Raw genomic sequence first — 26,615 nt, forward strand, 5'->3', positions numbered from 1 at the left:
CTGTGCGCGCCGGCGGCGGCGCCGCGCTCCCTCCAGCCGCGCCCGCGCAGCCCCCGCAGGTAAGCGCCCCGCGGCCGGGGGTCCCGCCGTCCCCGCCCGGGAGGAGGTGTCCGCCTCCCTTTCCCCGGGGTCCGCGCCGCCTCTTCTTCCTCCACTTTCGGGGAGTTTTCTGGAGTATTTCTGAGACCGGTGCTGACTTTGGCGGGCGCGCAGCGCTGTAAGGGGGAGGCGCGCGTTTGCAAGCGGCGGGGTCCGACGGGGGCTCGTTAGGGCCGGGCTTTAATGGGCTGTTGGCGTCGGGTCAGGCTGCTACTTCTGCTGGACTAACGTCTCTGAGGTTGGCCTGGAATAAGTAATGGATTAAGGGACACTAACAGCGCTGCCACTGTTCGCTTACTTAGGGCCTGTCCTGATTTTTTTTTCTTTTTTTTTTTCCTTTTTTTTTTTTTTTCCGTGAAGTCTCTTTGGATTTATTTATACCAAATTAAGGCAGTGGAAAAAGTCCTAACTAAAAAAATGGTTGCCACCTCTCTCTCTCATGACTTCCTCAGTCCTTTGGACGAAGAGCCTGCAAAAAGTCAGATGGGATCTGTGTCCGTATATCCGTGGTGCTTACAAAGGTAAAGGAAAAGAAGGACAGGGAAAGGATGAATGACAAGAACAAGGGTATGGAGTATTAGAGAAGGACCGGGAGGGTGGGGAGCAGGAGGGAAGCTTTAGGACAAAAGCCGTTAGCAAACTGAAGTGAGAAGAGAGAGGTGGAACCTGAGGGACCAAGTTTCTTCCTCTCACCCTTTTCTGCATGTTCTTTTTAAATAGCTTCACAATGGGAACCCTCCCAAAAAAAGCTGCTTCCTATGGAAATGGGTGAAAAGTTTTATGTATAGCCCTTTATCAGAAAAATGTTGGAATGTCAACTTTTTTTTTTTTTCTTGTGGATTTCTCTGTAAAACAAACCCACACCTTTCCAATTTCAGTTGTCTGAATAAATTAGAAGTTGCTCAAATATCCCCTTGCAGGAGCCTCTGTAGGCAACTTGTGTTCCCGAAGTTGGGGAATTGAGGTAGCTGCAGCCTTTTACTACTAAAAACTGCTGCAACTGGTATCTTTTCAAAGAAAGTCTCTTGCATGCTAAGTCAGGTTTGGTGTGTTGTAGCATTTAGTCTAAAATGAGTCACTCTCAGGTCTGAGAGTCATGTTTCAATTTGGCAGTCCCAACTGCTTGCCATGCAGCCTGTTACTCGTGTGCGAGGATGGGGTATGCTGTAGTACTAAAATAATATGTTCTGGCAATTTAAGCAGTGGATACTCTATGTGCACATGGATACTCTATGTGCACAGGCGTTAAGTGAAGTTCCGTCCTGCAGTTTGCTAATACTGACTGTAGGCGTGCCGTATGTTTCTCCTTAACTGATATGTGCTCAGGCTAACAAAGCGACTTGATAGGCCTGTGTTTTGGTTATTTTTATTAAATATAACTACACAAAATTAAATGCTTTCCCCAGAGAAGATTGACACTGTCTCATCCCATGCAGTTATACACGAGCTGTGGTTGTTCTGGCTTTTCAGCTGCCAATAACTAGGGAAATGTTATTTAGGAATTCTGGGAACCACTGTTTCATGCTCAGTGTGGTGTTGTCCTTATCACACTGTATTACAGGTTACAGTAGTTAGACCCTGGGCTGCTATAAACCCTCTTCTGGGAAGTTACCAGTAAGGGTTGGAGAGAGGAAAATACAGGCTGGTGTCTGCTTTCTTTTCTTCCCGTCTTCAAAACAAATATTGAGGGTGGAAAGGTTAAACAGCTTTTGAGACAAAACACATGGGAAATGCAAAATTGAAGTAATGCTATACTGTGTATGCAGCTTTAATTAAGTGAAATTAACATGTGGGTAACAGACAGTCTTACCATTGTGTGCAAAGATACTTAGGGCTGTGTGGTTTCCATCAGTAACTCTGGAAGATTGTAACTAAAATATAATTCCTTCTCTGCTAAAAAATAGGAGAACATAAAAATCTGTCTTTAAACTGGTCTTGAACTGTTACACAGTGAAACCCTGTGGAGAATCCAGGAGGGGGTGTTGAAGAAAGTGTTTTGTTCTGGAGCTGAAACTTAGGTAGGACTTACGTAGGGTTGGCTTTTACATTGCTGTGACGAGCCATTAATAACACCGTAATGAATAGCTAATTGTTTCTCAGTAGCCTCTCCATACTGAGCTTGCTTTGTCCGATATTCAGAGGTTTAAACCAAAAGGCAGGTATTTCTTCTGGAGTGGCTTTTGTGCTTGGGAGACCACCACCATCTTACCTTGGAGTATCCAGGAGTTTTGTGCATTAGCTCTTCGAGGTGAGCTCCCTCCTCCAGATGTCTGAAGAGCTGGCTTTGAGCACCTCTAGGTGGTGACCTGGCAGCACTCGCTGAGCACTGTTACCATGTCATTTGTAGTGTATGTGGCTTCTTTATTGCGTGGGTGCAGGGGAAGACCAAGTGCAGCTCTGTCACCAACAGGACTGGATGGGGAGCTCTCACAGCTGTTACTCATAGTCTTGGTGATGGTCCAAGGACACCTAGAATTTGAGAGCGAGAACAGGTTGTACCATGAGGCTGTTGTCCTTTTCAGTATCATTTCCCCCGCAAAATTGGAATCTGCTACATTCATGGGATTACCTCCCTTTCATAAAGTGCATGTAACTTGAAGGATACTTAAATTCAGTTTAAATCCATCTAAATGGGTTGTCTGAAGTGCAACTGCTACAAGTAATGCTAGGGAAAAGAAGCATACAACTGTTTTACTGAAATAAGGATATTGCAAACAATATTTCATCCCTTCAGCATATTTACTTTGTGGATTATTTCTTTATATGTAGCGTATTTCACTGATTCTTCCTTCACAAAATGTTATATTCTCTTTTTTAACAGTTCAGTAGTATAAAAATGAAACAAACTTTCAAAAAAGTAAACAGTATGGTTGCATAAAAAAATAAAAACACCGGAGGTGTCAAAAGACAATGATAATAGCTGGAAAAACGACTTGCACTCTTTTTTTTTTTTTTTTTTTTTTTTCCCCCTTCTTCTCTTCTTTAAGGTTGCTTTCCCTTCAGGTAAAGTCTCCATTTGAAGTCTTAGTATTTAATGATAATTTGAAGGGAGAACACTGCCCACTGCTCTCCAGAAAGATCCAATTGTAAGGGGCTTGAGGGACTAATGGCTTGAACTGCTAGCGATTATGTAGCATTCCATGTGTGTTTTTTGCTCTTCCATGCATTGCAAGGTGATATTGTATAAATGTGACACTCCTAAGTGGTGTAGCATTAGAGCTGAACTTGCATATCTTGTGTCCCTGAGTTTCCTTCATAGCTAACTGAGAAGCTTGAGGCTTCATCCATGGCCCATGGATGTCAATAGTAATATCTTTATCAGCATTGTATGGCTTTAGATCAGGCACAAGGCTGATAAGTTGTTTTGACAGACATACAAAATTATTCCCAGGGCAGAGGAAAGCCCTATCAAAAGAATAAGAGTGCGTGTTCTGCTTACATTTCAGGGAACTTGAATTTTGGTTTTCTTCGTTTAGCATATTCATGTAAAGCTTAATTGCTTTAAAACAAGTAGAAGCAAAGCCTTTGTATTCTTGCACCTTCAATGCCGTACTGAGAAAATGATAATGAATATCTGAAGCAGGTTTGGTGCCTTGTTTCAAAATCTAATGAAACTAAAGGAGAATTCTGAGATGTGCCTGCCTTTGTATATCCAGACCTCTCCTTTACTAATCTGTTGTTTGACTGTCTTCCCTACACCCAAGCTGATCAGCAGCACACCTGGCTTGCAAATTCTTAGTCACTGATTGGCTGAAGGTTGCACTCTAGGATCAGTTTAAATTTTTTAATGATTGGTGCCTTTTATTCTTGAAAATGTAGTTTCTATTTCTGCAACATTTAGCACCAGTAGGGAAAAAACCCCGTTTAGTGCCAGTTTGGGTAGTGTCTGTGTGTCCCTGTCCCACATGGCACTCCATAATCATTACATTTCTCTAATGAGCTCTTGAAAAAGACCTTCTGAGGTGGTTAAGGTATTGCATTTCTGTATAGAGGAACAGTAGCCTTGCTCAGATTTAGTGCAAAGTCTCCAGAATTTCCTGACAGGCACATCCTGGAGTAGTTTGTTAAAACACATTTTTCTGTCCTGCATCTATTTCCTACTGGATCTGGCTCCTTCTTGACTCACATAATGTAGGCAGCTACGTTAGTGCGCATAAACGGGTGAGCACTAGTGCACTTATCCCCGAGTAGAGAAGTATTTCTTCTTAAAAAGAAAGCAAACCTTCCACTGCCTCTGACAGATGAAAACTGCCACAGACTTGCATGGCTGATGTGGTTCAAGGAGTCTGGGTGAGGCATGTGTCCCCCTGGCAGCAACACCACTGGGGTGGAGGAAACCATGTCCCTCCTCCTCAGGCCACTCCTGGGGTAAATAGCCTGGAAGATGTCCTGAGCGTGTAGAGAGTGTTTTGCATTCCATGTGCCTTGAAGATTGTTGCTAGTGGAGTTGGATGATGACCTGGCTGTTGTTCCTGGTTGGAACATGGGACGTAAGCATTGCCCCTTGTCGTTTCCACCCATGGATCATAGCATGTCTGCTGCTGAGGTGGTGATAAATGGTGTGGATTGGTGGCACAAGAAATGCTTCCCGTTGCAAGAATGGGAAGGCTGCTTATCTTTTCGGAGGAAACATGGTTTGGGAGTGCAGAAACTCTTTTGGTGAGAACTTCATTACAGTTTTGTGACAAATGGATTATTTTATTTTAATTTACATTAACTTGAGAGGCATTGGAACTGTTGGTTTGTTTTTTTTTTTTTTGGCTTCCATGTGACGTATTCTAGATCAAATTTGGAGGTGCTTTCACCTTCTATTTAAAAATACAAAGGTGCCAAGTATGCAAGCCTAATACTATCTTTTTGCTTTTGCTTCTGACTATGAATAACAGGCAAACATCTTTTGAAGTAGATTTTTGAAACTGTTGGAAAAGTGCTAATGAGTTTGGCCATATATGATGAACTTTAGCTCACTGTAATATGCCAGTATGAGACCTACACACCATTTACCTTTTTCTTTAGGAATTCACGTGCCACAGTGACCTTCTGATCAGGGTGAATTTCACAGTCACTCTCTAGACAGTACATCCATTTCTTTGCCAGCTCGAAAATGTATTGCATACTGCAGTGCTTGCAGGAGCAAGCAAAAAAGTATTGGATTGACATCAAAGGCAAGATCTTTCTGTACAAAATGCTGGAGATTTTAAGAGTGGTAAAAATCTGGCAAAGAAAATGCATACTGTTTTTCATTGTAAGCCCCGTTCTCTCCCTGCTCTCCCCCCTTTTTAGGGTGTGTACGTCAAATACGAAATGGTGCCATTGTATTATTTATGGGTGCAGTTTGCAGAGACTTTCCTTAGAAGTTCTTTGGCCATTTCAGGATGATTGTTTTCAGCCTAGATGGGAAAATATATGTATAATTAGAACAGTATCCTTTATTATTGTGAAGAATTTACCTGCAGCTTTGTTTAAATTTTAAAAAGAAAAAAAAAAAGTGCTGGATGAGTATTGAATGCTTACTGCATAGAGAAATTTTTATCTTCTTTCTGTGGGTGGGGTGATTATTTAAAAGCACTGAGTTTAACATGAATTCCAGCAAAGACTTCCTGGTATCTGAGAACACAAGGGAGATGCTGTACAGGTCGCATCCATTTGTTAGATGATTATGCTTCAGGTTGGTGTTTGCAGGAAAGGAGGAATACTGCTCACCTCTCAGGAAGAAATAGCTACATACCTTGCAAGCATGGCAAGTGTTGTTTTGTCTGTTGCAGTGGGGCATTGGTAAGGGTCTGTAGCTGCTGGATTTCACTAAATGTTTAGTCATAGATAGTGCAATCTGTTTCTGACCCATCATGGGTATCAGACCTACAGGACGGTGTCCCAAAGCCTTGAGCCACTGCTGGTGATGAACTGAGGGAACCAGGGTGGAATTACAGAACTGCAGTGTGTGAGGGGCAACATGCCTTCCCCTTGCCTCCTGTCCCTAGCCAGGCTGAAACTGACACTTCTGGTGCAGAATAAAGCTCCAGTTTGCTTGCTCCTCATTTCCAAATCAGCTTCTCCAGCATCAAGCGAGGTGGTAGGGCTGATCCTGGGCCCGGGGACACTGCCAGTGCAGCAGCCACTGTCCCTTCAGCTCACAGCATAGCAACTTGTCAGGTGACGAGCACCACTGCTCTCCTGCTACTCGGGGGCAAGGAGAAGCAAATTGTTGAGCAGCAGTGCCAGCATACAGCTGCTGGCCCTTGACTGGCTGGCTGGAGGCAGGAGATCTTGGTGGAGGACTGCAGGTTAATATCTCAAGCCAACAACTGTGTTGGGAGGTCAGCTTGCACCTAGAAGAAGTTGCCTTGCACTGGGAAGGATTGTGGTGGTAGTTGTTGCAGTCAAGACGTGGTATTTCTTTGGTTCTCGTGCCTGCAGGGAGTACTCACTGATTTACTTGATGGGATCTGTTTTCAGGTGGCTACTGTGTTTTCACTATGCAGCTGTGATGTCACTTCTTGGGTCCTAGCACCTTTAAGAATTGGTTTTTACTAACCATTTTCACAGTTACTTGTAACCAAATATGAAATACTAGCAAAGGCTGGCAGGGTGTGTGTATGCGTGTTTGTGTTTGCTTTTTCACTGACACTCCAGCTAGTAGAAGTAAACTACGCACTTTCTGTGTAATTGCTGTTTCCATGCTTATTGTGACAGGTCTATTTTCAGTGATTCCCTGTGGAGACTGGGTCAGTAGTTTTACAAGATATGTACAGTCCTGAGATGAGCTGCAGTGGAAAGATGTTGCTTTGATGTGGTAATCACACTGTAATGTAGGATGTAAAGGGGCAATTTGACTACTTTGCCTTAGGTTGTGCTTATAGGATTAAACTTTGTAGTACATTTCTATATTTGCCTGCTAGTTTTGAACACATCAAACTAATTACTGAAGTACAAAAGTGTTTGGGAAATTGACAGGGGGATGTGCAGTGGACCAGAATAGATCCAGACTGATGACAATAAGCCCATAAATCCCAAAGGAGAATGCTGCATCATAAATTCTGTATTAATACTGTGTTGCATGTCATTGACTACTGCACTTGGAAGATGTCTTTGCAGATGTATACACAGCTCTGCTGAAGTGTCTGATTTGGCAAATCATTAGTACAGGAGAATAACTTGAATATTCCCTGGATCTGTGCCCAGAATGTCCCTGGGCACTCCTGTCTTGTCAGACAGAATCAGCCAAGGTACTGACAGTATGTTGTCCTATATGCCATGGTAACACGTAGGATGTGCTAGGAGTCACATTTGAGCATGTGTTTACCATCCACATAATCATCAGATTCGGTCAAGGAGCAAAGCCTTAACTTTCAGTGAAGGATTCTCTGGGGCATTCAGATGTTTCTGTCAACATGTCCCCTCCATTTACACCTGCATTCTTGCAGGCACAAGGCCAGTGCTCCAACAGGGTCACTGCTCCTCTTGTCAAAGAAATGGGATTTGATGATTGTTTTTCCAAGGTGTTGTAGTGGGGTAACCAACCTAGGCAAATTGATGTCTGGATTGGTATGTTCATGGAATAACATCTAGAATGTGATGTGTTGTACTTGAATGATACTGTTATAAATGTCTATCAAGTTTAGTGGTCTTCCCTTTTGCTGATGGTCCCAAAATGTGGCAGACATGGAGAGCAAAGCTGTGGAGATGTGCAGGGCTTTGAGAGCTGTCCCGATGTGGCTGGCAATGCATCAGGTTCATTTTGTTCCTCCTAAAGCTTTGGATGGAACTGGTGAAAACTTATTCTCAGAGCAGTGCATTTCCCCATACATAAACCTTGCAAACTACAGAAGGCTCTTCTGAATTAATCTGTTCAGTGCTGTAGTCTTTCAGTTTATTGTTTACAACAGTTGCAGTGTCCTATTTCAAACACCCCATGCAAGTGAGGCTGGAAGCTGGCTGAGACTTCAGGGTATTACTGTGATCAAAGCAATGCTGGTAATTAGTTAATAGACTTAAAACAGGTCTCTAGAATTATTGCAGTTTTGCCAACAGTTGATAGGAATAGCATAGTTTAGTGCCTGGTTCTCCAAGAAGTATGATATTTTTCTGTTACCTGCCTTGGGTTTCTTAAGCTTCACATGCATCCTAAGAGGTTCAGCCTACAGAAAAAAATGGAGGGAGAGATGTGCAAGCTGATGAAAACCCAAAGACAGGAGGGAATTACATGGTTATAGAACACATAAATGCCTTAAAACTAATATGCCTGAACAAACATTTCTGCTGTGGTCCTGCATATATCTGTCCTCAGCATCTTCTCCACAATGCTTCTTATAAACAGAAGCCAGTTGCCCAGATTTTAATGGCAAAGTTCTGGTCGAGTGACCTGTTTATCACTTTTTCAGTTGTCCTCTCTAAATTTTTCTCAATATGATGTGAAGACTGTGAAGAAACTCATGCTCCAATTATTGTGGGAAAGCAGTTGCTTTTTCCTTCAGGAGAGTGACACAAATCTTCAGGAAGGGCTTTGGCGTTGAAGCCACACCCTGATCCTTCGTGCTTCAGCATTGGCAGGCATGTGGAAGAGGAGGGAGAGAAAATAGTGACTTTCCCTGGAGCTACCAAGATGAGGTGATTGTTTCTTGGTCAGTAGCAAACTCAAACGCAAAGCTGCTATGCATCTGCCTCCTGTAGTGATGCCAGAAGTCATCCCGTGCCTTGTATCTCCCCCTGACCATTCCATTTGTGGTTTGATTAACTTCTCTCCCCCCAAGACCCTGAAGTGGGACTCTTGCTTGTATAAGCTGCATCTCCACTAGAGGGGGATGCCAGTATAGCTATACTGGGAAGCTTTTGAGGATTTGGTTAGTTATATTTTACTCTTCCCCCTGGCAGTGTTGTGTGTTGTGTTAAGTGGAGCATCCTTTGAAGGATGCTGCTGCGGAACCAAAGGTAGGTGGGACCCAGCAGTGGCCTTATGTAGCAGCTGACCGAGTAGCAGGCATTGGGTTTCTCCAAAACAGTGTAAATTCTGCCAGCGTGTCATTTGTTTGTCTAGAATCATAGAATGGTTTGGGTTGGAAGGGACTTTAAAGATCATCTAGTTCCAACCTCCCTGCCATGGGCAGGGACACCTTCCACCAGCCCAGGATGCTTACAGCCCCGTCCAGCCTGGCCTTGAACACTGCCAGGGAGGGGGCAGCCACAGCTTCGCTGGGCAACCTGTGCCAGGGCCTCACCACCCTCACAGTGAAGAATTTCTTCCTTATATCTAATCTAAATCTGCCCTCTTTCAGTTCAAAGACATTACCCCTTGTCCTATCACTCCACTCCCTGATGCAGAGTCCCTCCCCATCTTTCCTGTAGCTCCCTTTAAGCACTGGAAGGCCACTAAGAGGATCTCCCTGGAGCCTTCTCTTCTCCAGGCTGAACCGCACAGGGGAGGTGCTCCAGCCCCCTCATCATTTTCATGATCCTCCTCTGGATGTGCTTGAGCAGGTCCATGTCCTTCCTATGTTGGGAGCCCCAGACCTGGACACAGCACTGCAGGTGGGGTCTCATGAGAATGGAGTAGAAGGGGAGTTAAAAGGTTGGCCAACCCAGGAGGGGGCTGCTCAGCAGCAGGAGAGACCAAAAATCAGACCCACCATGCCTAAGTGGGCTTTGTCAGGGTTCGGAGGAGCTTTGCATGGGCGTTTGACTTTGGTGGGGTGCAATTGCAGGATGCCTAAAAAATCTGTTTTGTGGGTGTATTTCAGTACATTCTCGTTTTGTGGCCTGGATGCTTTGGACTTCTTAGTTTATTTGTGTAGCTGTAAAAAAAAAAAAAAAAAAAAAAAGTGGTTCCTGAGTAATGCTTTATGGCTTATACTTTTTTTTACAGACTGTCTTAAGGAGGCTTTGAAATGTATGTGCTTTTAATGTTTGTACCCATGCTGATGTGCACTGAGTTTCAAGGGGAGAGTTTGAGGCAAACTACTACTTAGTTTTGTTTTTCTTTTTTAAGAATAATCCATCCCTATTCAGTTGCGCTTTTCTCCAGTAGGGTTGATTTTTTTTTCTCCTTTCTTGCTCTTTTAAAAGATGTGCAAAAGGAGTGTATCTCAAAAGTGGGGAGACAGACTAGATAGTGCTTGTACACTCTTCTGTCATTGTATACATTAGAAATTGGGGGGGGTTGTTCTGGTTTTACAATGATTGCATTCTGCCTCCTGACTTTTCATTTTCCACTTGAAGTCTTGGTATCTCCTAAATATTCCAATGGAAATATTTGTTTCTGTTGGGCAGTATGTATGCTGAGGACTTAGTCAGCGAAGTTGAGTAATCACTGAAGTATGAGGTGAATTTACAACAACCTACTTAATTCATGTGGTCTCTTGTATGCACTAAAAGCTTGTCTGCTAAACACAACGCAGAGTTAATCCAAATCAATACTTAGAGTGAATTAGTCAAGCTGCATGCTAATCCTCTGGGTTTACCTGCTTATTCAGATAAGCAACAGCCTAAGTTCCATTAAACTTCAGTTGATAATTGAGAGGGGAAGGGTTGTAGGGAAAGGTGGTGAAATCTTGGTGGTGTTTTGTTCATCTGTCTCCTTTCAGGGCATATTTCAGAACTGCTTTGTGTTCATAAATCTTGAATTCATGGAATGATAAGCATGAGCTACCTGAGGCCAAAACCCAGTACTCTGCAGCAGCCCTGTACTAAACATCCCTGACAGCTGCTGCGGCTCCCGGGATATTTTGGAGATTGTGTTACTTCCTGATCATCCCTAACAGTTGTTCCTCAAAAAATCCAACTGGTTGAGCTGGGATGCTCTAGATGATAGGGAATATGGTGCAGACTGTGGGATAAGGAAGCACTGTCAATCTCTGCCAGGAAGCTAGTAACCAGCCCTGATTTTACAGCATGGGCTCAAAATCTGGGTGTATTGTCCTGAGCACACCAAAGACTCTTGGTGGGCAAGAAGTAATTACCTTTCATTTGTCAACATTAGGATTTTTGTTGTCTTGTGCTACTGGGTTTGTTCCCCCTCCATCGTGGCAAGATCAAAGGTGAGATCTTATTTCTGGGTCACTGCTGTCCATCAGATAAGTTTGTTTGTGGCCTTGGGAAAAAGCAGTGACGTGAGAATAGGGAATTTAAACCCTGTCATTAAGATAATTCTTTCTTATTGTCAGTTTCTTTCAAACTTCATTCAGATTAACTGTGCAAAATACAGCACTGCAGAAATTGCCTGGAGAACAGTCAGTTGGACTGATGCAGATGTTACAAAAATATTTCTGAAGCAGCATGACTGTTATTTCTAGTTTGAGGGATTTATAAACAGTTACTATGTCTGCATTGGTGGTGACCTGAACCATGTTAAGCTGATGCCTTGCAGTTTTTAATGTACTTTTTTTGTGGGGGTGGTTGCCCAATTTCTATTTCAGATAAACTTAATTAAACTTCTGTTTGTGCACCATTGGTCAGGGTCTGTGTAGATCTATATTAGGATAGTACATTTTGTAATTTGGGGTTTGGGTTTTGGCATGTTTAATTGTGGACTTCCTTGGCTTTAGCATTTCCAGATTATTGTATTTTGTGGTGGTTCATTCTGCTTGAAGATTGAACATCTGCTTTGTGGATGCTGGGGGGAAAAGAAGTATTTGCTTTAATGCTGGCCCCCCTCAAAGCTGTTTAGAGAATTGTGACATTCTGTTATTATCCAGATGTTTTTTTATCTAGTGAAAGGAATATTGTCTGAATGTTTCAATACAATCTTGCTTCAGAAATATGCCAACATACTACTACTTTTCTGAGTTTCATACAAAAGGTATATCATGTCAGGTAGGGTTAGCAAATGGAGACTCCAGTACTCCTCCATTGCATTGGAAGCATTGAATTGTATCACTTTTTTTCTTCTCTGAAAGAAACGTTGAATGTCTGTTTGTAAATTGTTGAGAAGATCAGATCTTACTCCTTTTCCTGCTGAGGAGCGATAGGTGGAGAAAAACAGCCTAATATATGGTGATTTATACCTTGATACAAGTGACTTTGCCTGCTATTGTCTTCTTTAATGATACTGATTGGTAAGTGATAAGAATGCACTGGGAGTTAAATTCTGTCAACTATGAGTGTGAGGCAATGCATCTATCTTGGCTCTGTGTTGTTAAAACTGCTTCTTGCCATCGCAGTGTTCAGAATAATTTTAATGATGGAGCAGGACAAAAGCATGCACCATACTTGCTGCTTTTTACACACACACACACACACACACACACACACACACACACGCACGCACGCATGCACGATGCTGGCCACAGTTAATGATGCATCTTAAATGATGAGCTATCCATGGTGACTTTGATCTTTTCTCCCTGTTAGTTAACTTGTCCATATTTAATATCTGTCAGTAGAAATAAACCATTTTAAAAGAGTTTGAAACTTGTTTTGAAATTACTTACTTCAGAAGTATTCAGTACTTTAGAAGTCATTATGATGAAAGTGCAGATTATGAAAACATTGTCATATGACAGCAGCTTCCTTGTGGTTGTGCTATAAGAGACCATCCACATTGTATTTTGTTTACATAAGCCTGAGCAGATTGGTGTTATTTTCCAGCAGTCAGTGTCTAGCTGTATTTTTCCTTTTTATTTTCTGGCAATTCTTTCTTGGAGTTTAGAGTAGTGAGATGATACTGAAATTAGATGATGTCATGAATTATTCCTCTGTAGTCTTCCTAGTTCACATTGCTTTTACTTGAAACAGAGAAACCAGAAGTTCACTTTCAGGGATATCTTTTTGTTCCAGAACTCACTAATTCAAAAAAACCCAGTGGAGCTGCTGCTGCAGTTGTTTCTTGAAGCTAGTTGCTGTGGTTAGTGCAGATTACTTTAAAGGAATTTTTGTGTGTGGCTTGGTTGTTTTCTCTTACGCTGACTTGATCATTCTGTTGAAGAAGCTCCTAATACACTTGAAGAATCATGCATGTACCAGACAGCACCCCTTGCATTAAGGCAGATGCTCACTCCCCCAAGTTAGAGTAGGAAGAGGTTCTCCAGCCTTGCTGAGTGGCAAAGGAACGATCACCTCTAAGCAATCCTTAACAATTAAACATTAATGGAGGTCACTAGGAGAAGCTATGTTCCTGATAGATAATGGCTGAAATAACTCTAGAGGTTCTGGATGGTAATGGGAAGGCAACCTGATGTGTTGGCTTTAGAGGAGGAACTGCAGGAATATGAGAAAACTGAGAAAGCCGTGAGATTTTTTTTTTACTTTTCAGACAAATCTCAGAAGAAGCTTTTCAGAGAACTAGGAGGCTTCAAGAGAAGATGAAGTATCATTTTGGATTTAAAAAACAGCAAGAAAATGCTGCCCAAGAGATGGGTGTGGAATAGATAAAATATGGAAATAATCAGGAAAGGAGGTGGAGCAAGTGAGAGAATTGCACTGGATGGTGCGAACTGACCTAGGTCAGGGAAGTACAGAAAGGATTATTTAAAAGGACAAGTACACAAACTAAAAGGAAGTCGTGTCCAATGGTAAATATGATTTCAAATCCCTCTATGTAGCAGAGAGAAAGTATCCTGTGTTTAATGAGGAAAAGGACCATGATTCAGTTGTGGACAGCATGGTGGTGGCACTTTTAGCAAAAATGTTGAGAGCTGAACAGAAAATGGTGAGTGCCTCCTGATTTTATTTTTGTTTTAATCTCATCTGAGCAGTATGCAGAGAAACCCAGAGTGCTGCTGCATGCCTTTTAGATTAGCCTGCTACTAATGTGAGTCCAGTTTATACCATAACTGACATGACTTAGGGTGAGCGTGTTCATGATTTCACATTACAGTGCCAAATACTGTGGCTTGTCCTTTCAAAATGTGTTTTCTATTTATTAGTAAAATGTTGCATTTTCTTCTGATAGAAGTCAGAAAAGTGAAGATACAAATCCCCTTTGAATATTCTGAGGGAAAGGAGTTAATTGTTCTGGACACAGAAGACTAGAAAGGCAGAGAAAAATGTTTTTGTTTTGTAACAGGATATTTATGTGCCTTAGAAAACACCTCTTAAGTGAGCATCTTTCTAACACTGACACAGAGGGAAGACTTTTGTTATTTCCCCTTGGTTATTTCCATTAATCGGAAAAGAAGTATCATGATGGGCCAAATGAGAATCCATTTTGTTTCCGTCAACGATGTAACATCATATCCTCAAATACCTTTTGCCACGAGTAACCGACAATAAGAAATCATGAGGGTCTGTGTTGCACAGAGAGTGGTGAAGAGGGTCTTTGGCTTCAGTGGGGTTGGACCTGTAGCTAATGCTTGGAGAAATGGGAGTCCTCCAGCCTTCCTTGGCTGCCATTGAGGTCATCAACAAAATGCATTTGAACTTCATGGGCACAGGATCAGACTCTTGGTTTGTCAGAATAAACAAAGCAAAAGAAACAAAACAACAACAAAACAAAACAAAACCCCAAAAACCCAAACCCACGCGAAACACAACCCCAAGACAAAAATAATTCCAGAAAGAATTAACAGCTTGTAATTTTGGGAATAGTCTACTCACCAGTGAGCTTTCACGGTGGCCACAGCAAAACATCTGAATGTCCCTTCTGGGGATAAACATCAGAGCAGGTAAAAGAGAAAGGCAGACTTGTTACAGACACTTGAACTGTCTGCCCTTTGGTGGAACCCAGTGAGTAACTGTGGTCAGCCTGCTTCTGTCATCCTCAAAAGGGGTGTAAGGCATGGTGACAGGCAAAATAGTGGCACATGGAAAAGACTTCCCTGCAAGTTAAATGCTTCAGGGTAGTATGCTATCTACTGATTTACTGATTTTTTTTTTTTTTTTTTTTTTAATCTGTGAGTAGAGATTTTCTTTTTTTTTTTTCTGCTTTTTGAGGAGGGATAGGCAGGGGCTCTGATCTTGCCCTGGTGGGATGACTAGGAAGATATCTCTCCTGACCCATGTGTTCTCTGTGAGAGTAGATGATTTCTCAGATGCAGTACCACTGCATAGCGGTACTATTGTTGTAAATTAGTTCAGTGCTTGGGAAATGAATAAGGATACAGATTGTCTCCTTAATCTTGCAGTGGTGAGGAATGTACAGTTTCATACAACACTGTCTCTGCAAAGCACTTGAAATTGTTTAGTTTGGGTAAGAAGGCTCCACCTGGCACATCTTTGCTGAACTCCTTGCAGGCAGTATTCTGTCATGGGACGATTTAGCAGCAGTTGTGTAGTACTCATATTATTAATTATTGAGGCCAGAACAATGATCTTTCCCTGATTAGCTACAGAGCTCCTATTCAGAAAGGTTTGACTGATGTAATTTTTTTTTTTTTTTTTTTTTTTTTGGAAGTACAGGCTGTGCTGTGAATGCAAACAACATAGATTTGAGACCCTCTGTTGATTATTGTCTTGTGAAAGAGTCCTACTGAATGCAAGGACATTTTTTTTAAATTTGTGTTGAAATCGTTGCTTTCTAGCCTCAGATTACTGCTGAAAACTTAATCTTTTTTCCTTACGTAAGGAGGGCTAACAGCTGTATTGTGCTTCTGAAAGTGAAGACTGAGGCAGTGGAAAATATAAGTCTCTTCTGGCTTCAGGAAGTTGCAGATTTCCCTGGAGTGACTTTTAAAATCTCCTGGAGGTGTACAGGTGTGAGTTGGCTGAAGGCAGAAGAGAAAGTAAGAAAAATTAGTTCCTTATTTTTGGTTTAGTAGTAGGCTTTTGGACTTTTTTTCATTTTTATTTGACCTCATTAAGTTATCTCTTGTTCCTAATTTTTTTTTCCTAAGATGTTTTTCAGGTGGCTGGGCAAGTTGAGGTTAAACTTCCCAAGATATTGTACATTATTATTTTGTTTTGGTTTGGCTTAAGTAAAAGCCGAATGCTCTGGACAGCTGTTGCAAAGCAATCTGAAAGGTGATAAACAGCTAAACATGCTGCTGTCCTGATTTTGATGCTGTTAGCGACTAAGAGGTGATCACGCTATATATTATGTGGATTATATGCTTTGGCTGACAAAGTGCAATCAAAACAGACATCATACAAACATAGAAGCTGATGTATTACTTATGTGGGACCATAGCAACAATAAAATCTCTGATTCTGTGGCATATCTTTGTGACACTGAATCACTTCTAAGACAATTGTTTGGGATATTGTTGCTCTGAAGTTGGAGCAGCAGTAGTGCAGGCACTACATGCATTGACATGTTCAGTGACTGGGTTAGATCTGATTTGGGAAAGTTTGTCTTGCTTTTGTGGTTGCTGAAGTCACAAGTGCACAGATGAAAAAAATCCCCACAACAAAAAACCCTAACAAACAGAAACCGGAGAAAGCCAGAAAGCAGATGATGCACATGTGGTAAAGGGAGGGTGTTTTTCAACAGCTGGAAGAGGGGATCTCCACTCTTGTAATCTAATTTGTTGGGGTATTCATGTTCTTTTATCCAGAGGTTTTGAGGTGGGTCAGACAGCGTGCTGGAGATCACATGGCAGGTAGCAATGGCCATTGCTCTCCAGAGGTCTTGCTGGAGACCTTTGTCCTGATTTCTCTCAGTGCTTAGTCCTGTCACAGCCTACCACTCTGCCAACCCTTTTGCAGGAGTTTGTAAGCCTTCCCCTTTGCATGGGACATCCTGTAAACATATCTCTGCTAGTGTTTCTGCAGCTCCACATGTTGGGATGCAGCCCCCAGCTTGTTGGATGGAATATTACAAAATCTGATCATGTTACCGTATAGCCAAAGAGTAATGGCAGGAGAGAGGGGTTTGTACCAACTGATTCTGGGTTTTGGGCTCACCAACTCAATTGCCCACTGTAGTTGCCAGCTTATTTATTATTAACAAGTTATTTGTTGGTGACAGTGAAACACTTTAACTCAGTTATACTTTTAGCACGTCTCTCTCCCTCCTTCCCCCCCTTTTAAGCCTTAATGATATTTTTTAGCTGGTTTCTTCGTGTCACACTGGAAAAATACACTTTTTTAAACTGCTCTGGAAATGTTTGTGCTCAAACAGTGCATTACTTCACCAATAACAGAAGATCTGTAAGCAGAAATTATATGGACAGAAATTGATGCTGTTGGATTAACCCACTCAGCCTACAAATGTAAAGGTCTGATCTCTTAAACAATGCTGCAAAGAACTGACAGTTACTGTCAAAGTGAATTAAACGTTGATTACTGCAGAGAAATGACATTTCTCCACAAGGACAGGGATTTGATGGAAAAATGTTTCTGGATGGATTAACTTCCATTTGCAGTTTGGCCAGGTGTGTGTGCTGTGTTTTGGGGGTGGGGTATTATTTTCATGAGCATCTTTTACTCTGCGTAGATATTGCCTGTCTTGGTGCATGTGGAAAATTATTTTTTGCCCCTGTGTGATATGCTAGTGTAACAGCAGCATGGAAAATTCACCTTGTTTCCTGTGAGGATCTCTGTTTATTCTGCAGAAGTGAATGAGTAGCTCAGTTTTATTGCGTCTTCAGTCTGTCATTGATCTCACTTCTCAGACTGAAAAATCTGACCAGTTGCTTAGGGCTGGTTGTAACTTTTGTGGTACTCACTCTTGCTAGTGGGAAAGGGCAGACACCATCAAGTATGTGTTACTCTGGGTTTTGGGGTTGGTTTGGTTTTTATTTTCCAATATTTGCAAGATAAAGATTTCCTATTGCTGTGTCTGAATCTTTCCATATGTTAGAAAATTCCAGTAAAATCTATTTTTCTAGACAGTGAAGTTGGCCTCCAGAAATGTCTTTTTTTTACCGGCAGAGGCTGGTTTCGGGGGGATGATGGTTCTACAGCCAAAACAGGAAATGAAGTGATATTGTCCCTTTCCTCTGGCACTCCCTTTCCAGACTTTACCGCCCCTCAGTAAAACCTCACAAATCCATTTTCACATTCATTCTTTCAAAGAGCTTCCAAAATGCTTGAGATGCTATAGCTCCCTAGCTCTTTAAAGCAGTCTGTTCAGCGACTAGAAGCAACAGACTGGAAGGCTTTGGGAGGAGTCATGTTTGTACAACAGGTCTTCACCAGGACAATGGAGGGTAGTGTCGTATGTGGTGTCATAACAGGTGTAACTTGTGAGTTTGTTAGTTTGAAGGCATGTCGAGTAGTTGCACCCACTTCCTTCTACAAGGTTGTATATGAACAATGGTACCACCCAGTCAGCACTCACATCAGTCCCTGTGACATCAGAAATAGCTAATTGTCTTCCATACTGTTATTGGCAAAATAATTTCCAACTCCAGCAATGTCATTTCTGATTGACTGCTGTTAAATCTGTTTAATCAGTACCATATATTAGATCTATTCTGATACTTACTTCTATAGTAATAGATGGTGGATGTGACGACAGCCTTTATCCTGCTTTCTGGAGAGGCTTGTCAGGTGAAAGAGCCAGGCTGATACCAACCAAGCTGTAGAATTTGTACAGTAAAATGTGTGCATTCAAATACACACAGTATCAACAAAGTTTGACAGGGACGGTTACTTTTGTGCTAGCTTCCAAACTGTATTGATTCATCTGCTAAGGCAAGAGAAGGGCAGATCTCTTTTCTGAGACATCAGAAATTTGACAGTAGGGAAAGTGTCATTAAATGGAAAAAGGCTTGTTGCTGTTGTTTAGGACTTTAAGGCAAGAGGACAACAATGGGCCACACCATCTGTCTGGAAATCTCCTCCTTTATTTTCTGCTTCTTTTGCCCCATATTGAATCACAGCTGTTAACTTATTGAAGCTCTTTTAATTGCTGAGCAAGTTAATGCAGGGCGCAGGAAGTTATCTTCATTTGTAGGCAGAACACACCCTGGAACAGAGAGGGCAGAATTGCAAGGAAATATGGATTGTAGAGAACATAACCACTTAAATCAGTTCAGCTTGTCCTTATGTTTTGGCGGGTCATCCAGTAAAGTTTCACATGCGTTATACAGCTCATTCCTGTTTGTTAAAGTACAGCACGTACCAAACTCACTTCAAGATTCAGCAGTCTGGTCCCTGACACAAAATAAGATGTTTGCAGAAATATCACTCCAGACATGCCATGTGCGTAAAGAGAAGAAAGGTCCTGAAGTGACAGGACAGAGAGCTGGTGTGTGGCTTTTCCCCTTATTTTAACCAGTAGCAAACAGATGAATGAAAAAAACAAAAACAAAACCAACAAAACCAAAAAAACCCAGAGTGCAATGTTCATGCAAATGATTGCTGAAACTGAGAGAAGTCAATACTGATATCAGAGTTTGGATCACCTTTCAGTTTCAGGGAGACCAAGAACTTATCTGCATTTCTGTGCCGTGGTTTTCTCTTTGCCCGTCTACTGCAGCTATCGTTTCACAGTTGCAGGTGTCTCTGCTCACCTATGAAATCATATTGACAGACCCGTTTTTTTTAGGATTTTTTTATTAATTGCTTTAAATATATGTCAAGAGAAGTTTCGGTGTTTGAAGAGTCACTATAAAATAACTTTTTTTGAACAGTTTTTAGCTAATGAATTGCATTTGCATAAGTGAATCTGTACATCTACTGTTCAAAGTGACATCAGAGGTGGTAAAGGCTTTACCTAAAATAAGGATTCAAAAGAGGTAATATCTTTCTGTTAGGAATCGGATCTAGTGATTTGTAGCTTGCAAAAGAATATCCAAATTTTTGCAATAGTTCCTAGCAGTCACTGTAGTAAAGAAAGGATTAACAGGAAGGCCTCTTCTCTTTTCTTAGCAGCATGAAATTGAAACCAGTTTTTCTGCCTTTCACATTTCATTTCTTATGTGCTAGAAAGAGTATCTGTAGTTCCTCTTTTATTAACCAAGTTGTTACTGGAGAGCAGAAAAACACCTCCATTAGTCCATAGTAGGTAACTAAAAATTCATGTTATGGCCATCACTTTAACAAGTGATAAAATGAAGCAGTAGACAGGTCAAATTGTTGCTGTGGGTTTTCCCTGAATGGTGTTCGTTTGACTTTTTGCCTTGTATGGCTGCGACAGTGGGGTCACGCTTTTACTTGTGCGTTGAACAAACTAATGCTTACAAGCAGCCATTGTTTAGTGAGGGGTGCTCCTGGAGATGAGTGATGCAAATGGTTACTTTGGGATGCAAGACTTCAGATGCCACATGAAATCTAGAATGTCTCTGAAGTGACATCTGGAAGCAGTACCTTTATGTATGAACTTTTTCTTACTTTCTCACCTTTTTTCGTATTGTTTGAATGTTTTACTTTCCTTGATGGGTTTATAGGTCTTAACCATCTGAGATCAATTAAGACTTAAAACTGTCCTCTGAGAAACCATAAGTTAGGCTTTTATTCTCTAGAGTTGTGCAGGGTGGGTAGCTTTGTTTAGCTAAATCACATTTAACAGCTTCAAGGTCATATGAAATCAACATCTTCAGAGCTGTGTAATCCAGAAACTTGAAGTCTGTGAAGTCAAGCTGTGGTACCAAAAGATGCTTTGATAAGGGTGCAGGAAACCAAAGATGAAAGACAGCAACAATGCAGGACACCTGATATTGTCTGACACAGGAGACAGGCACAGATTATGAAAACCCAGTTTGCCTTTCAGTCCCATCACTTTACTCCAGCAGAAGCACTGTGTATTTGTGGGCCCAGATGAGATACATGGTGATGCAGAAGTTTTTTGGTTATGCTGTATCTCTCCAAAATTGCAGACCATGGTGTACTGTGCAAGAAACTGAGGAGGAATAAGGATAATAATTTTTGTCATCATAATGGATTTTTAGGCATCAGTTCCTTCAAGATGATGTTTTTGTGAGAAATTATTACATTTCTCCTAACTACTGACAGAATTGCATGGTGGTTCTTTTCTGTGGTCTCAGACAGCTGATCCAGAAGTCATGATGCTTAATCATAGCATGTCAGAGAGCAGTGTATTTTGTTTGGTGAGGATATGTTCCTGCTCCGCATGTTAGATATGCGCTACTCTGCCTAGTGTTGACTTACTGTTTTTATTCTCAGTTAACCTGAAACTCAAATGTGTTACCATAATGACTTTCTAAATGTTGTAGTTTATGGTGAAACATCATTTCTGAGAGGTGTGTCACCTTCACAGAGGGTGAGAAATTCTGTAATCCATAACATTTTTTTACAAATTTTAGATATAGATCCAAGGTGTTTCTCTAGTTTGCAATTCTCTATCTTGTGTCTATCAAAACAAGAGTACATAGAGTGGTATGTGCCTGTGACACCTGCAGTTCCAGTGTTTGGGAATGATATGTGTGAATCTGCTTCTAAATTTGGGGGTTTTTTCAACGCTTTGTAGTGCAGCAAGCCATCAAAATCTTACTAGTAAAAAGCCACTCCTGTGCTTTTGTGTTTCAGATTTTCTTTTTAATAGAGACTACATTTGCTGTCATAATGCCCTTTAGTGAAGTTCATTTGAGGATCCTGTTCCCCTTATTTGCAGTTCTTGAAAAACATGGGGCTGCTCCCTGAACTCACACGGGTATTAAGTTAGGAGCCACCTTTGTTTGCTTGAATGGAGTCAGCCTGTTTTTGCACTGCTGTGAAAGCACAGTCCCCTCTGTACTTTATTATTGCTGAAGAAGATGAGGCGGGTTGGGAGCAGGGGTAGAGTACAATCCAACCTATTTTCAGCTGGAATGCTTTTAGGAGCCTAACCAGTTGGCAGAAAATCTTAATCATTGTGTATGTCGTGCTCAGGAAGTTGAGAAGCAAGAGTTTGCAGAAGAACCTTCCTTTTCTTATCCAAATCGAGGGATCAATACAATATAAGCAATAAATTGCAGCTGGGTGCCGCAGGGGAAATGTGAAATGGCCGTAGGCTTAGGAACTTTTTACTAATCCTGCATTTTCTATTTTTTGGAGAGATGGTAAAATATTACTATAGGCATATTTCTCCTCCACTGAAGTGCTTGTTGGACTTTATAAGGTTAAGCTTTTTCTGACATTTGTGTTCTAACTGGAGTACACAGAGCTATGCTAAAGGCAAACAGACAAGATTTTTTTTCTTAGTTTTCCTTTTCTGCTCTGTGATGCTCCTTACTAAATATTACCATTTTCTCTCCTTTTTTTTATGTGACAAACAGGATTTTAAACGTCACTCTGGTTTGGGTCTAGATAGTCTTCCCTAAAGTCTGCTTCATCTGTAAATTTTTTCCCCCATCTTCATTATCCAAGAGTGGCAGCATTTCAGGATTAAGAGAAGAGAAAATGAACTTTAAAAGAAACTAACAATGAGCTTCTGTAAAGTAGGTGTGGTGACAGCAGTGTCTTAAGTGTGTTTTAAGAACAGAAACATAGGTTTTTCTGAGATCGTTTAAGTTTTGTGACAGCTCACGAGAATGTGATGAAATGTACTGGTTGAGGGTTTTGAGGCTGTTGATAGAGTTTTACTGAAAATCACTCTCTTGGTCAAATAGGAAATCTTCCCTTAGAAGAGCAGTAGTTTTAAGTTGACACTGTTTTCTTCATCTGCCATGCACAGTGGAAATATCAGTGAATTTCAGAAACAGGCAAAACTCTGTTTCTGAAAAGAAAACAGGAAGCCTGAAGGATGTGTAGCTTGGTTCTTTGACTTCCAGTGAAGGCTTTCCTGGAGGAATACTAAATCTCCATTTTCTGTCCTCTCCATGAGTATAGTAGTAGAAATTTGGATCAAGGAGTGGAAAGAATGAAAGGTTACTAGCAAGAAATTAGTAGGAAAGAATAGGGGTCACTGGAAAGCTATATAAAGATGGAAAAAGTGATCTTAGAGCTTGGAAGATGAGACAGCTACATGTGACGTAAGGCATGTGGGGATGTGTTGAAATGTGAAGCAGGCATTTCAAAATGATGCTTTTTAAGAAGGAGAAATCATTTCCGCAGTGGCATGCAAAGGCTGAGATTAAATGAACAAGACCAAAAAAAAAAAAAAAGACGTAACTGACTCAGAAAAGCATGTGGAGCGCAACTTTCCTATGGCACTTATCTGTTCTTTCTTGGCTTGGTAAGTAAGTTTTGCCTTTGAAAAAATGAAACAGCGGCCAGGAAAGTTACTAGCATTGTACTTATGATTACACTGTGGTCTCAGTTTGAAAAATACCAGTTAGGTTTGGGGTCATTTTTGGTATATTTGTTGGATGCTGAACACACTTAGCGTGAGTGCTTTTCCAGTGACTTACAGAAGAGGAATTAGTAGATACAGACAGCAATAGGTGTCTCTCCAAAATTCTTTCTGATGCCTTATTGGGGGGAGGGGGGGAGGGAAGCTGCAGTACCCTTAGTCTGGAATTTTTAAAAGGCATTTATTTGCCTTTTACATTTTTCTCCCCTTTTGTTTGGCTTTCTTTGTGCAAACAAATAGAAACGTGGGGGAGCTGATCTAACTTTGACAAACATAGTTATGGAAATAATTTCATTCTGTTTGATCATCTGATCAAACTTTACATGGCAATTCAGTATATTCACCTACAGCAAATCTGCCTATGTGGAGAGGGGGGGGACTATGGTCCAAATACGCTAAGGATAAGAATGTCATAATGTTTAAGTTAATTTCCTAACACAGAAGAAAAGTTCATGTGATCACCAAACTGTAAAGCTGTAATTGTTGAGGAAATAAATGTATCCTAAATTCCTGCAAGTAATTCAGAGTACTCTTCTGTGAGGGTTTGGGGGAGTTTTTTGGTGTGACAAAAACCCCAAAACATTAACACGATTCCAATGCTCTGTTGGTGACCATCATTCTTTGCAAATGTGTACGTGGTCTGTTCATTAGCCTTCTTGCTGAATTCTAGTTTGTGTGGTCAAGTGAATTGTTCGGCTGTTCTGGACCAAATACCAATGTGCCCTTCTCCTGCAAATCTGTTGTGAATGGTCACATAAGCAAGTGGTGTTGTGCAAACTCACAGTCTGGTTTTGTAGCAGCTGAGGGGCTTGGGAGTTGACTGCATACCCAGTTCTCTTGTTATTTTCAACAACTTTTTTCCTTTCCTACTAGGAGCAAATGCCAGCATGACTAAGGTCTAAGAGACGTTCTCCTGAGTTCCTGCCACGGGTTTGCAGGTGCAGAGGAAGGGTGCAAGGACAGCAGGGACATTTTGAGATACCATGGATATCCCCACCGATTTGGTGCCATCCTCCATGATGTCACAACCTGAGGTGATTGAGGTGAGTAGACCATGATGAAACTGGCAGCTACACTGACTGAACCTTTTTCTTATTTCTTCATTGAATCCTATCTTTTTCTCCTGTCTCACTTCTGAATTTTTCCTGAAATATTGTTAACAATGCTTTCATACTTTGAGATACGACATTGCTGTGTTATACTATTATTTGTAGAAGAAAATATATGGCAAAATACAGATAACAGAATCATAGAATCACCGAATCATCTAGATTGGAAAAGATCATGAAGATCATCTAGTCCAACCATTAACCTCAAACTGACAGTTCCCAACTACACCAGATCCCTCAGCGCTATGTCGACCCGACTCTCAAACACCTCCAGGGATGGGGACTCCATCACTGCCCTGGGCAGCCCATTCCAACGCCCAACAACCCCTTCTGGAAAGAAATGCTTCCTAATATTCAGTCTAAACCTTCCCTGGAAAAACTTGAGGCCATTCCCTCTTGTCCTATCGCTTGTTACTTGGTTAAAGCGGCTCATCCCCAGCTCTCTGCACCCTCCTTTCAGGGAGCTGTAGAGGGCGATGAGGTCTCCCCTCAGCCTCCTCTTCTCCAGACTTAACACCCCCAGTTCCCTCAGCTGCTCCTCGTACAACGTGCTCCATACGATCTCTACTGATTCCATGCGGGTGGTCCCTGCAGTATGGTTTGATTTTTACTGTGCCTAATGAATACAAATTAGAAGGTCATAATGTGGTTCAGTTGGAATAATACCACAGGAAATTTCAGGTTCACTGTTCTTATCAGAAAACCTAAAGTTTTAAGCCACAAGCAGCAGTAAAATTAATTATATACTTAAAATTACTAACAAACTAATCTTGCTTTTGTGAACAGAAGTGTGTTGATATTTATAAATATCTGATTTATTCAGTTCCATGTACTGAACACTAAGTACTTCTGTTTGTAGTATTTACTTCACAAGAAAACAACAAACGGAGATGTTAATAACAGTCATTCCATCTCAGAAAACCATTATCAACATCCCTTTGACTTCACAGAGACCCAAATGTCTGTTACAACGTAAAACTTTTAAGGACATAAATTTTTTACTGATGAGGGCACCACAGTTGATTAAGGCACATGTCAGAAAATTGCAGATCTAATGTTTATTTTGCTTGCTTTTTTTTGTTTGTTTGTTTGTTTGCTGAAGATTCTTAGGCTCAGAAGACTGCATCTCTTAGCAGTATGCTCTGAGAAGGGCAATAGTTCAGAGATCCCTGGACCCTATGAAGTTTCAAAAAAGCGTCCACTAATAGGTGGTGATGTGAAACAAGCTGAATCCAAAATCTGCTTTGGAGAAGCTTCTTTGTGCTCCTCTCCCTCCTGTGTTTCAACTGGACAACTAGTATATCTTAAAAGTATTTTTGTTGCTTTTAAATTCTCTGTCCCTGTTAGGGTCAGAGAAGAATTTTGTGTCTTTACAGCAGAACAGAATACCTGGAAGGAGGTGGATGCTGCATGCTTGTGTCTTAGGCTGCTTGGCTGTTGCTGAACTCCTCCCTTTCTGGAGAAAGGCTGCCTCAGGCCATCTCAGCATGCTCTGAAAGGCACCTGCACACCTGTCTCCACAGGTTCTCTCTTCAGACCCTTATGTATGAGAAATTTGTTTATCTAAGGATTGTTGTTCAGGGTAAATGCCTTCTCGAAGGGAAAATAAGATCAACTGTGGTGCAAGAATGAGTGGAAGAGAAACTATCACTTGTAAAGGACATGATGATCAGCATAGTCACCATTCTGTTATATTTAGGGATGAATAAATACACATGTCCTGCATCTGCAGAGTTTCTGCTGAATAAATCCTGCCCTAGACTTGCATCACTTGACAAAAGACTAGAGATAAATGGATGATTCTGGTCATTGACTGCTAATCCAGACAGCTCTCCCCCCCACACTTTGGTTTTAGAAACTGCACTTCAATGAAATTTGTTTTGGGAGCCAAAAAGAAATGGCATTAGGAAGCAGAGGAAAGACTGGTATCTCAGTGTGGGAGATTATGGTAGAAAATAGCATTCTCTTAATCTCATGTTTTCAGAGGGGACTTAAATTTGATATCCCTATGGGCAGACTTATATGAATGCATGAATTCCCACAGGTTTCAGTAAACCATTGTAGATCTGATAGCTGATACAAGTCTTCAATCCTATATAAAGGAGTAATAGCTCCAAACAATCAGCTGCAAGCCACGTATATGTTTCTGAGGGTAAGGAAGTGATTTTTAACAGGCAAGGACATAGCGAGATGCATAGCTAAAGAAACAAATAATTAGAATTAAATTACATTGAGGTAAAGCACTTTCAGACTAAGATTGCATGGGCTTGCCTTTCATGTTTGTGTTGATATACAAATTAATTTTGGATATAGTTCAGAAAACTATATCCATTAAAGTGCTGCTTTTTTTTGGGGGGGGGGGG

At 41.2% G+C, this 26,615-nt stretch overlaps 1 protein-coding gene across 3 annotated transcripts in view; it reads left to right on the forward strand.

Moving 5' to 3' along the window:
- The first annotated feature begins 7 nt into the window (after nucleotides 1-7).
- LPAR1 (lysophosphatidic acid receptor 1) overlaps nucleotides 8-26,615 on the forward strand; it is a 74,577-nt gene continuing 47,969 nt past the window's right edge. Inside the window, exons 1-3 of one of the 3 annotated variants that reach the window (XM_026866637.1) lie at nucleotides 45-59; nucleotides 460-620; nucleotides 24,017-24,186. In XM_026866637.1, the coding sequence (XP_026722438.1) occupies nucleotides 24,127-24,186 (60 nt within the window). In that variant the 5' untranslated portion in view covers nucleotides 45-59; nucleotides 460-620; nucleotides 24,017-24,126. Of the gene's footprint in view, nucleotides 60-459; nucleotides 621-19,152; nucleotides 19,160-24,016; nucleotides 24,187-26,615 lie in introns of those variants that run through there. The other 2 variants (XM_026866636.1, XM_026866638.1) reach the window with 2 other exon arrangements.

Source organism: Athene cunicularia, assembly GCF_003259725.1.
Source record: "Athene cunicularia isolate RWA chromosome Z unlocalized genomic scaffold, athCun1 chrZ_part3, whole genome shotgun sequence".
NCBI classification, from domain to species: domain Eukaryota; kingdom Metazoa; phylum Chordata; class Aves; order Strigiformes; family Strigidae; genus Athene; species Athene cunicularia.